The sequence below is a fragment of the Diachasma alloeum genome, unplaced genomic scaffold (genome assembly GCF_001412515.2).
Source record: "Diachasma alloeum isolate Michigan unplaced genomic scaffold, Dall2.0 Dall_scaffold_01062, whole genome shotgun sequence".
In the NCBI taxonomy this organism is placed as follows: domain Eukaryota; kingdom Metazoa; phylum Arthropoda; class Insecta; order Hymenoptera; family Braconidae; genus Diachasma; species Diachasma alloeum.
This window is the reverse complement of record NW_021681173.1, coordinates 312828-325834: the sequence shown is the minus strand read 5'-3', so window position 1 is coordinate 325834 and position 13007 is coordinate 312828. Positions and strand designations below refer to the sequence as shown.

Here is a 13007-nt window from a genome sequence, read left to right as displayed (position 1 = left end):
GGGGGGGGGGGGGGGAGGGGTATGAGTGAATGGAATTGATAAAAAAATTGGCGCGAAATTATGTGGATGACACATGACGTAGATGCGTGTTTGGTGTCTGGGACGAAACTGAAAATTATTCTGGGGACAACGGTGGGATGGGGACTCACGAGGGGTTGGCTGACGACGGAAGGGGGGAAGAGGGGGAGAACGCTAACACGTGGTGCTGTACCCCGGAGGGCCTTCCTTCCGCCCCTCTATTTTCTTTCTGGTTTCACACGTGTGACGGAGGCTTTTCCCTCTCGGAGCATCCCTGGGTGACCTCGAGGCTTCTGGGAAGTTTAATGGGAAAGTTGGCATCATCTGGGGGTTTGGGGTGACATTTTGGGGGAGAAAGTGCCTCGATTTTTTGTTATTAATTGTTCTGCGACGATTGGGGGGCGTGACAAATTTCAGGTTTTTGTTCAGTTTTATTCGTTATTTATTTAATTTTACAGACGAATAAAAAATTAAGTTTAATTGAGAAATCTAGCGTTTTGTAAGAGATTCGATTGAATTTATATTGGAACTGTAAGAATTCTATTGGAATGATTTATTGGTTTTTGTGTCAATTTTATTAAAAATTTTCCCCCCCCCCCCCCTCCGCGTTTTTAAATAAATATTTGTTTGAAACAAAAAAATGTCTGTAAATATGGATTCTTCTGTATAATTTATTCTGTTTTGACTTTTTTAGAAGAATTCTTGGAAATGATTTTTCCAACTCTTTCTAACGTTTTATCACGAAAAATTAGTAGCGTTTTTCTATGAAAATAAATGTGGATTTTTCTATGAAATTTATTCTCTAGGAATTTACTGTATAAAAAAAATCTCAAGAGAATGATGGCATCAATTAAAAAATTGTGGTGAAAAATCCATCTATTTTTTAATGCAATAATGAAACAAACAGTTGAGTTCCGTTCCCTCTCTCCGTGTTTCTCCATTTATTTAAATTATTCTCAACTGAGGAACTTCAAAATATTTACTTTGGGCCTATCCTTCCCCCGATATTGAAAAAGAGAAAATAAAAACCAGTGAAAGGGTCAGAGGGCAGTGTCCCGAAGCGTCGAGACACGGGGGCAGTTGCGTTTGAGGCAGCCCAGAGAAATTTGCATTTCCTGTTCATGATGAATATGCTAAGTAGGCCTGGGGCACACACGGGTTCTTCGTCCACAAGCAAAGGCTCTGGATTTTTTTCTTCATTGTTGACATGTGTGCATGTTGCTTGTCGAATTAAGGAGGAACCGTCAACCTCTCGTCCCTCCTTCGGGCATAAAACTCCCCATTATGCAAGTATTTCTTTTATTCTCCGGAGTCTCTAGACTTTTTAATTCACTAAAAAAATTAATTAAAAAAATTATTCCCCTTCGATCCCTTGAGGGTCTCGGGGAAGACAATTTCGGAAATATTTTTGGGTTTTTACAGCAATTTTTGGAATTGATGACTAGTTGATAAAAAAGTAAATTGAGGATTGACAAGTTTTCATTTGTTTACCGATCTATTGGTTTATTTATTTATTTACTATAAATGTGACTTTATTATGAATAAAAGCCGTGGTCAAGTGTTCAATTATTCCCATTTCTCAATAATTTATAACAATTTTACATTTTTTTATTTTATATTTTAGAATAATTGATTGCACTTTGAAAATCAGACGTTTTTGAAATTGGACATTTTTCAGACATTAAAAACGTCTGAACGTCTGGAAAAATAACTATTATTATATTTTACTGAAAATAATTATTTTTATTTCAAACAATAAAAAATTGTTATTATTATTTTCAAAAAAAAGTCTGAATAAAATGAATGAAGATGTTTGGGGACCTGTTCGTCTGAAATTCAGACACATTTTCATTTTACCCATACGTTTTTTAGTCTGAAAAATGTCTACAAAAGGTGTGTGAAATTAAAAAAAAAGTGGGTGAATAAATAATGATAATTTAATCACACCTCCCCCACGGAAGACCGGATTTTCGTTAAAAATTATGAACAAAAAAATTGAGTTTGCAAATAAAATGAAAGGTCTTGCGGATAAAATTCAAACTTTCCACCTCTCAACCGTCATGCCCAGTTGGGACCGTAACAGCATGAGTCTCTCGGTCTACCCTTGCCCGAATGGGCCCCTTTGTGGGCACAGCGCTCCCTCCCCTGTACGTGACAACCCACCGTGATCCCGATTTACCCCCACGTATTGTTACAAGGAGGCGAAAAATACGGGCGCAAAGGAATTTTCGTTGAGAAGCTATCGAATTTTTTCCGTGACACGCGATAAGTCACGCGATGGTCGAGGAAGTGGAGAGATGCTGACGGATATCGCCAGACGCTCTATCGTTGTAGAATCCACTGGACTTTTGGAAAAAAATTAAATTTCCGTGGACAGTCGACCAGTAATTAATTCTGGAGTTGTGGAGAAGAAAATAATTGTATTCTTTTATTTTATCGTTTTTAATAATAGTAAAACATGATTGCATTTTTAAATTTTCTAAGGGCGAGGGAAACCGCTGGGGAAATTTAAGCTTCCAGTTTTCATTTTTTTCGCCATGAAAAAGGAGGATTCTACATGCTAAAACCGTAAGAAAAGGTTTGCAGCAGTTCCTCATCTCCACAATCTCCCAAACGTCGTGTAAACCATAACGGACATTTGGTGTATCCCCGGGGGATAAAAAACCCGCGTCGGGGCCATATGGGAATGTGCATGACGTCTCGAAACTCGTAAAAAATTCAAACATTAGAATTTCAGAGGCGTGGGAGTTGAAGAACACACACGAATTCTCCAGTATCTTCATAAATATCTTTTATTAAAAATAAGATGATACGATGTGCCTTAAGTTAAACATGGAATGCCTTAAGATTAATGGATGGAACAATAGGTGATGACATCTCCAGTTTTTTCGTTTTTCTCTCCAAAATTGAAAAAAAAATCAATTCCACGTTCACTTCAAAATCACGTTCAAAAAAATTCTATCGAAATTAACTGCGAGGCAATTCCTCAATTTAAAGTTTCTCATTCCTTTGCTGGAATTTTCTAACGAGACGAGAAAAAATAGTTCACTAAAATAATGTGATTTAAACAATCGCGATTTGATAATTTTTTTATCTGATGGTTTTTCTCTTTTTTTTCTCATATTGAAGATCAGTACTCAATCGTTAATAGTCTTAGTCTTCAAGTACTCATTGAGCGCCTCCTGCCCCAAATCCTTTCCGAACCCAGACCTCTTGAACCCCCCGAAGGGTGCGGCGACATCGGTCTTATTACAAGAATTAATAAAAACTGCCTTCATAAATATCTTTTATTAAAAATAAGATGATACGATGTGCCTTAAGTTAAACATGGAATGCCTTAAAATTAATGGATGGAACAATACCTATTGATGATATCTCCAGTTTTTTCGTTTTCTTCTCTAAAACTGAAAAAAAAAATCAATTCCACGTTCATTTCAAAATCACGTTCAAAAAAATTCTATCAAAAAATCATTCCAAGGAAATTCCTCAATTTGAATGTTCTCATTTCTTTTGCTGGAATTTTCTAAAAAAATACCAGTTCAATAGAGAAAAAAATAGTTCAATAAAACAATGTGATTTAAAAAATCGCAGTTTGATAATTTTTTATCCGTTTTTTTTCTTTTTTTCTCATATTGAAGTAATCAGTACTCAATCGTAATAGTTTTAGTCTTCAAGTACTCATTGAGCGCCTCCTGCCCCAAATCCTTTCCGAAACCAGACCTCTTGAACCCCCCGAAGGGTGCGGCGACATCGGTCTTGTTATAAGTGTTAATAAAAACGGTTCCAGCCTCAATTTCCTCAGCGAACCTCAAAGCCTTGCTGATGTCCCTCGTGAGGACCCCCGAGGCGAGTCCGAACTCAGTGTCATTGGCCCTCTTGATTAAATCAGCGACATTCCTCGCGCTGAATTTCGAGATAATCATGATGGGTCCGAAGGACTCTTCGATAGCGATGAACATGTCGTCCTTAACGTCGGTGAAGATCGTGGGCTCGAAGTACCACCCGGGTCGGTTGACCCTCTTCCCCCCGTAGACCAGGGTCGCCCCCTCCCTCACCCCCCTCTCGACGTACTCCAGGAGCTTATCGAGATGCTGTTTATGGTTCTGAGGGCCCTGCGACGTCGCCCTGTCGAGGGGATTTCCGATTTTGATTTTCTTCACTTCCTCCACCGTTCGCCTGACGAAGTCGTCGTGGATGGACTCCTCGACGAAGATCCGCCCCGCGGCGATGCAGTTCTCGCCTTTGTTGAAGAAGACACCGCTCATGGCGACTCTCACCGCCTGCTGGAGGTCGCAGTCGTCGAAGATGACGAGGGGAGACTTGCCCCCGAGCTCTAGGGACACTTTTTTCAGGTTCAGCGCACAGTCTCGCATTATCGCTTGGCCTATCTCGGTGGAACCCGTGAAGCCGAGCTTGCGGATCTGCGGGTGCTTCACGATTGAAGCCCCTGTGACTCGTCCGTCGCCTTTGGGGGAATAATGGCATTTAGATATTGTTGAGGCATTTGTGAGTGAATTTGGAAAGGAAGAGGAATCTTGGTAATAATGAAGCAAAAGGATAAAATTTCATTTGCCGGAATTTGGTGAACTAATGAATAATAGAGGAATAAATGTAGGTGAAAGAAAATGCAAGAATCAAGTTGAAGAGAATTCGTGGAATTATGAATGATGGAATAAAAAATGTGACCACGAATCGGGATAAATTGTTAGTTTTAGTAATACTCGGGTTGAAATTTAAAAATTAAAAATTTTAATTATCAATTATTTTTCAGTTTTAAATGAAAATAAAATTTTTATTTTCAATTTTACAATAAAAATTGTAGTTATTAATGAGTCTTTAATTTTTTTTAATTGAAAAATGCTTGATAATTAAAGTTTCCAATTGACTATGAATTGAATAATTGAAAATATGGGATTGTGAATTGACAATTGGGCCAATATTTGTAATATATTGGTCAATCCTCCGAACTCAATTATTGATTGATCAAATAATTCGCAATTTGACTATTTAAATTGACGATTAATTTGATAATTTAAAATTTATGAATACTATTAACTATTGAGTTGTTCAAAATTTAATTTAATAATTATCTATTATTTTTTTAAATTAAAAAATTATTGATAATTTAAATTTTCAATTAACAATTAATTTCATAATTTAAAATTTATGAATACTATTAACACAATAGTAAATAGTTAATAGTATTCAAGTTGGTAGTTGATAGTAATAGTTAATAGTTAATACTATTAACTATTGACTTTTTTAAAATTTAACTTCATTTAAACTCAATGTTTCTGCCGGCGTCTGGTGCTGACTACTCATGCAAGAGTCAAGTTAAAGTCATGTATTCGGGGTTTTCCTTGGGTTATCTACCTGGAACGATGTTGATAACTCCAGGGGGAATCCCCGCCTTAACCGACAGCTCAGCGAATTTTAGAGCTGTGAGGGGTGAGGCCTGCGCAGGCTTCATCACAACTGTGTTCCCCGCTGCCAGGCACGCCGCCATCTTCCAGGAGAGCATCATCAGGGGGTAGTTCCAGGGGGTCACCAGACCCACTACCCCGATGGGCTCTTTTCGGGTGAAGGTCAGGTTGCGGTTGGGGCGGGCGTGGCTTATGGGAATCGTCGAGCCCTGGATCTTGTCGCACCAACCTGCGAAGTATCTCCAGGTCTCGATCGACATACCCACGTGGGTCTTCAACGCCAGGGTGTACACCGCGCCTGAGTCGATACTCTCGATTGTCGCTAGCTCGGATTTGTGCTGCTCCATCAGGTCTGCCAGCCTGCAGGGTCAATTTTTTTTTTAACCCGGAATTATTTTTTTTACGTTTTTACGAGAATTGACGTTTTTTCGATTTTTTTCGGGAGTTTTGGGGGAAAACCGAGACAGTTGTCTTGAATTTAAAAAAAAATTGAGCATTTTTCAAGCAAAATTAGGGAGAATTTTCGCGAATTTTCTTCCATTAAATAAATAATAATTTTATAGAATTTTTAAAAAATGTTCTTAAATTTTTTTAACATTATAGCGATTGTTTTTCTCGGGAAAAATGGTAGAAACCTTTAGAAATTTGAGGGCATTTCCCAGAATTATCTAGAAAAGCCCAGAGAATTCTCTTAAATTTTCCGTGAAAACCGTAAATTTTCGTTCACTTCCCAAAAAATTCAGAATTTTTCCGAATTCTTGGAAAAATCCGTCATTCTTCGATTTTATTCCCACGCTATTATTTTTTGTTGTTTTTTCATGAAAGGCTTTCAGAACCTTTTCGATTCGCAATTTTATTCAATTTCATCTAAAATTCTCCCGAACTTTCCTTGAAAACTCGTAAATTTTATTGCATTTCCGAAAAAATCCAGAATTGTTTAGAATTTACGAAAGAGTCTGAAATTTTTTTCCTCTCCTCCAACACGCTATTACTTCCCAAAAAATCCTAGAATTTTCCGAAAATTTCCAAATATTCCGTTGCTGTATTTACACATAATTTGCAAAATTCAATCCGAAAGATTAATTTTTCGCGTTTTTTTAAATAAACTATCTTTCCAAATTTTTCCGGAGACTCGTGACTTTCACTGCATTTCCTAAAAAACCACAATTTTCCAGAATTTCTGAAAGAATCCGAAATTTTTTCATTTTCATTCTCCAAAGCTCTATTACTCCCCAAAAAATCCTGAAAATTTTCCAAAAATTTCCAAATATTCTCTCGCATTTTCCCCCCCCCGATTTGCATAATTCAGACTGAAAGCTCAATTTTTCGCGTTTTTTTTCAATTATCAACCAACTCACCTGAATAATAAAGCGCCTCGTTCCCTCGCACTGATTTTGCTCCACTCGCCCTCCTCATGCGCCCTCTTCGCCGCCTGGACAGCGAGATCGACGTCCTCGGGGGATCCACACTCCACCTCGCAAATGACGTGTTCGTCGTGTGGATCGATGGACGGGATTGGTTTGCCCCGACCGTTGACGAATTTACCATCGATGAACAATTGCCTGGGGAACTTGATGTCCAGGTTGTTGGCCCTGACCTCCACAGCGTCGTATTTTATTTCAGCGGCCGCTGCCGCTCCTCGTCCCGTCAGAATCGTCGCCGAGGCGAACTGCAGGAATACTGGGGCCATGAAGACGTCTGTGTTTTGAATCGCGATGTTCAGGCGGTCTTTTACCTCTTCTACTAGTCTTACGACGTCCATGGAACCCGCTCCTGTCGAATGGAGTAATTCAATCGAGAAATGTTTCCGATTTTGTGGACGTGATGTCAATTTTTGGCATTTTTTTCTGATTTCACTTTTTTTTTTCCAATAATTCAATGTAAAAACTTACGGGTTTTTCTGGGAAATTTTATTACTATTTTATCATCTTATATTTCGTTTATTATTTTGTTGTATTATGTTTTTATTACTATTATATTATATACTATTATTCTATTTTACTGCACAAACCCGCAGCCCTAAAGCTTCAAATATTTTCTGCGCATTTTTCTTTGAAAATAAATAGTCAACAGAAACTTATAGAAAAAATATCAGAATTTCAGATTTTCTTCTGTATAACTTTTTTTATCGAGACATTTTCTATCGGAATTCCTCAGCACGAATTATCAAATCGTTCTCACTCTATTCTTCTTTTTTCATTAAAAAAAGTCAACCCAAAAAACTTGGAGAATTTGATGCCATGGATTTTTATTAAAAAGAATAAATCGTAAAGAAAAATACATTGTTTTCCATTGAACATGTCTGCTGAAAAAATTTCACAGATGCGCCGGGAAATTTTTCAACAGAAAAATGATTTTTGATGATTTTTCGGAATTATCCAAAAATTAACAGAAATAATTCTTCAACTCCTGAATAATCCTCCAATTAATTTTCTTCTTTTGTAATTCTCTTTCTATAAAATCAGTAGCGAAGTGTTAAACCGGTTTAAGTCGATTTATCTCCCAATTGAGTTTTTGAGGAATATTTCCGAATCTACCGAAGATAGCGAAATTTTCGTAATAACATTAGTTGTAGCTCTCAATCGGCTCTGCAAAAAAGGTTACAACAAAAATTTTGCCACCTCCCTAGGTTCCGAGATATTTATTAAAAACCGGTCAATAGTCAAAATTGACTTATACCGCCTTGGTTTCACAAATTTACCAAACTGACGAGAGAAGAAATAGTTTGGGTCAATAGGGCCAGGTCCGATCATTACAGCCTGGCATATTCTCTAAAAAAAAATCAAGGTCGTAGAATCGACGGCCTGCCACTGTGGAAACACAGTGGAAGACTTGAACCATGTCCTGTGGAGATGTCCAACGTACGCAAAAGAACGAGAGGCCCTCATCAAACAGATAAGAAGAACCAACGAAACACCATACAAAATAGAAAAAATTCTCAATGTCATGAATTACAAAGATATCAAAAGTATTTCCAAAGTATAAAATATGCAAAAACAAGACTCGCTGTACTAAATGATGTATTAAATTATTTTTTTAAAGCCGAATGGACCCATCCCTGGATCCGGAGGCGTTAATAAAAAAAAAAAAAATTGACTTATACCGTTTTCCCACTTCGCTACTGAAATGTTGAATGTACCAATAAAATAAAAAAAACGTTGAATGCGTTAAAAAGTCTGAGCTCACCACAAGCGAAGAAGTCCGTGTCCTCCTCCACCTCGACATTAAGAATGCTCCTCCAGATGTCCTTGATGACCTCCACAGCCTCCCTCTCGTCCTCAGTGAACTCCACCCTGGCGAATCCTTCGTCATCCCTCCCGAAATTGGCAGCGCGGAAGGTCCTGCTCCCCACCTTGAGCTTCTCGACGTTGACGAAGCCCCCAGCCCCCGCCGCGATGAGCAGTCCCCCCTCGTGGACGACCCCCAGGTGCCCGTCAACCTCGACGGCCTCGCCCTCGGGCTTCGCAGACCCCCAGAGCGTCGACCCGTAGACCTTCACCTCCTCTCCGTTGAGGAGAGTCCACGCTCCCGGGGAGCTGTCCAATCCCCTGATGAAATTGTGGATCTGCGCCGCCGACTTCGTCAGGTCGACCCTCTGCAGCTCCTTCTTGTTGAGGAGGGGCTCGTACGTCGCGCCTTCCTCGGGTTGAGGCGTCTTGGGGGCCCTTCCCGCCGCCACGAGGTTCACAGCCTCCGCCATCGATTTTATTCCCTCGGGGTAGAGGAAGTTGTTGTAGAGAGTGTCCAGGGTGTCGTTGGGCTCCACCGGGCACCTCCTCTGGAGGAGGATTGGACCCGTGTCGAGACCATCGTCCGCCCAGAAAATCGAGAGACCTGCCTCCTTGTCTCCTTCGATCAATGTCCTGCAATCATTTTATGAATTATGTGGAAAATCATGTTATGCATTCATTTTTTGTTATAATACAATAACAAAAAATGAAAAAAAAATAGAAATAATGATTAAAACGTAAGATAATGATTAAAAATAAAATAAAATGATTAAATAATGATTATTATGATTAAATTATGATTAATAATGATGTAATGTGAATGTGTGTAATGATTATTAATGTAAAACCATCATTTTTTGTTATTGTATTATAAAAAAATTGAAAAAATAAATAAATAGTGATTAAAATGTAAGATAATGATTAAAAATAAAATAAAATGATTAAATAATGATTATTATGATTAAATTATGATTAATAATGATGTAATGTGAATGTGTGTAATGATTATTAATGTAAAACCATCATTTTTTGTTATTGTATTATAAAAAAATTGAAAAAATAAATAAATAGTGATTAAAATGTAAGATAATGATTAAAAATAAAATAAAATGATTAAATAATGATTATTATGATTAAATTATGATTAATAATGATGTAATGTGAATGTGTGTAATGATTATTAATGTAAAATCATCTTTTTTTGTCATTGTATTATAAAAAAATTGAAAAAATAAATAAATAGTGATTAAAATGTAAGATAATGATTAAAAATAAAATAAAATGATTAAATTATGATTAATAATGATGTACTGTGAATGTGTATAATGATTATTAATGTAAAATCATCATTTTTTGTTATTGTATTATAACAAAATATAATTTAATAATTATTATATTGTTGCACGAAAAAATTTCATAGAAAAACCTAGCGAGTTCGTTTGAAAGTTCTATTGGATTTCTGTTAAACTGTCCATTAGTTTTTGGCCGATTCGTTAATAGAATTAGATTTTTCTGTACTACTTATTCTATTGGGATATTTTCTGTAGAAATTGATCAGTTTAAATTTTCAAAGTGTTTTTTGTTATTGTTTTTAATAATTTAAACAAAGGGGTGAAAAAATAATGGAAAATTCATGCCGAAGAATTCCTATAGAAAATACCTCAATAGAAAAAATTGTATAAAAAGATAAAATTATGGCAAAAAAGGTCAGTGAAGCTGCGTAATTGTTCAATAGACGAAACTAACAGAATTTTCTATAGAATTCATTCATGTTAAATGAATAAAATAAATAAAATGAAGTAAATGCTTTTTAAATTTTGTAATAAAAAACAAAAAAAGAGTAATTCATACAGAAAAATCGATTAATTTACAAGAAAAATCAATCTGATTTTTGTAACGAAATATTTGATACACAAAATTCAAATAAAAATAGATAATAAAACGGATAAATGTCTGCATCAGTTGAAACTGGTTCTATCGATGCGGAAATGCGCAATTAGATTTCACGTTCCCGCACCGAGTGAATAGAGCGGCCTTTCTCTTTCGAGATAAAGCGAACCTACCAACTGATAGAACTGGCACCCCGGTGCCTGGGTAGTATCGATGGGTGATAACAGATGCTCCTGTGTTTTGGGTGATCGATAACTTCCATCGGGATGAACTGCGTGCAGAACGGCAAGACGTTCAGGTCGACGTCGATGCTCTTGTAGAGGTCGAGAATCTCGGGGAGAGGCACGCCCTTGCTGCGCCAGGCCTTGATCTTGAAGACTGGGGTGTTGTCAGCTTTAGCTGTCGCAGCTGAGTCAAAATTCCCACAATATCACACAGTTACATTACATTTTTCAATAAAAAAAATAATTCTGCTTTTTATTTTCAGTTTTTTCTCTTTCATCAGAAAATTCTGGTGAAAAAAATCGGAAAGTTTCATCAGAATAATGCGTTTGACATTAAAATGTATCGATTCATTTTATAAAATATTTTTTTTACGCAACATTCCTGATTCAGCATTTCTGCGCATTTTTCATTCGTAGAAATCAGCGAAAAACAAATCGAACTTCGATAAAAAAAATTCGCACTCGATTTCACTTTTATTTCACTTTTTGTTGATAAAATAAAACATACCTAAGGGATCCTCCCGATTGGACTTATCAGGGACCGTGAAAACTCCCGTAATGTGATGACCATCTTGCTTGAGGAGTTTATAAACTTCCGCAGCGAACGTACTCTGGCCGATAATAGCGACTTTAAGCTGGGCCATTGCCGCCTTCGTGACAAATAAACACCGGTAAAGTCAATCAATGAGACCGCTGAACCATCATGCACAGAAATTTCTTTCTGTTTTTTTATCATTTTTCAAACTGATAAAATCCAAGAAAAAAACTTGGAAAAATCAACGTCTAAACAAAAATCTATTTGAAAACGCGGGGAGACGTCGCATAATTTTCAATGGAACTGGCGCAAAAGAAATGTAATCTTTCAGGTGAATTCTCCGTAGATTGACATCAGTCATTAATTTAGTAATTTTATGAGAAGTTGCGCATTACAATAATTAAGATTTACTTGTCTTCATTGAAATTTGAGAATAATATAATAAATTTGTCGACCATCGGTTGACAAAATAATTCGAAAATTGAATATTTAAATTGATGGTTAACTCAATAATCAAAAAATTGGTGAGTAATATTAACAATTGTCTTCTTCAAATTTCAACATTAATTAAAAATGATGATTTACAATAAAACAAAAAAAATAAAAGTTATGATTATGCCGATGTCTGGGATTCTCCCAGAACTCCAGTGAAATTTCCCAGAGAAAGCACCAGGTTTTTCCGTTAAATTTTTCCGCACGCGCTCCCCAATTTTCAAAAACCAAATTGAAGTGCAACAGCTGTTCTGTCACTCCCTCAACTACGAATTGAGGTGAAACCAACGAGAGCATGCAGATCAAATCAGGGAAAACTCACTACATACCCAACTAATTAATTAATGTGCGGGATAACTACTTTGTGCTGTCCTAGTGCTGCAAATAGACGAACCAATACATCGGAATTAATTGATTGCTGCTGATTAACTGATTGAGATTGAACTCGTCACACTAAACTAATAAAAAATGAGGAATGCGTTAATTTCTGTTGCACAAAAAATTAGTTCGCAGCGAAATTTTTTCGATGAATAAATTTTGAAAAATGATTTTTCAATTTCCAAGTTGTTGACGAGTTCAAGTCAATTGTCAATTGTGTTTTGTTTACGGAAATGCAATTATTCGCACGAGTTAGTCACTGATTCAAGGGGAAATGAGGGTATTTTATCGATTTTATGACTCACTGCTGAGAGGGCAAAGTAACGTTTTTGGTGGAATATGAAACGTGGAGCTAGCATCTGAGATTTACTGCGATGCACCTTGTTGAGTCTAGGATGTGGCCTAGTACAAACGGGTACGTTGACGTTTTAGGTCTATCGACCGGTTTCTCCGTAACAACTGAAAGTTTACTGAACCAGAAGTTGTGGCAACTGTAGTTTATATAAGGCTAGTCCATATCACAGCACAAGAGAGGGTCAGGACCTCTCTCTCACGCATCGATATTTTCCTCCCTCGTGGGATTTTATTTCGGTTGCATCTGAGGAGATTCATGGACCAATGAGTGATTGGAATTTTATGTTATCGCTCTGTGAGGCGTTGAATGAGGAAAGATTTTGGTATCAACTCGATGCTTTAGTTATTTTGATTTCAATGGAGTCTTGGAAATTGAAAGAGAGTGCATTTCCTTTGGAAATAGGAGATTGAATTAGATTTTTCTGTGTAACTTATTCTCTTCAGACAGAGAATTTCGTCGGCT

At 36.9% G+C, this 13007-nt stretch overlaps 1 protein-coding gene across 1 annotated transcript; it reads right to left on the bottom strand.

Moving 5' to 3' along the window:
* Nucleotides 1–2792: 2792 nt before the first annotated feature.
* On the bottom strand, nt 2793–12635 carry LOC107045710 (mitochondrial 10-formyltetrahydrofolate dehydrogenase). Its single transcript, XM_015268043.1, has 8 exons — nt 12496–12635; nt 12142–12190; nt 11294–11435; nt 10735–10969; nt 8628–9304; nt 6800–7214; nt 5392–5801; nt 2793–4483 (listed from the first exon to the last, which is right to left on the bottom strand). Exons 3-8 carry the CDS (start codon nt 11427–11429, stop codon nt 3660–3662), a joined length of 2697 nt encoding a protein of 898 aa, XP_015123529.1. The 5' UTR covers nt 11430–11435; nt 12142–12190; nt 12496–12635; the 3' UTR covers nt 2793–3659.
* Between the last annotated feature and the right edge of the window lie 372 nt (nt 12636–13007).

Bases quoted from the DNA above. Each gene is read 5' to 3' on its own strand.
- LOC107045710 (XM_015268043.1), bottom strand. From the start codon at position 11,429: ATGGCCCAGCTTAAAGTCGCTATTATCGGCCAGAGTACGTTCGCTGCG. The intron at 5,802-6,799 runs GTGAGTTGGTTG...TTGACCCTGCAG, and splicing joins CGAGGCGCTTTATTATTCAG to GCTGGCAGACCTGATGGAGC. The intron at 4,484-5,391 runs GTAGATAACCCA...ATTCCCCCAAAG, and splicing joins AGTTATCAACATCGTTCCAG to GCGACGGACGAGTCACAGGG.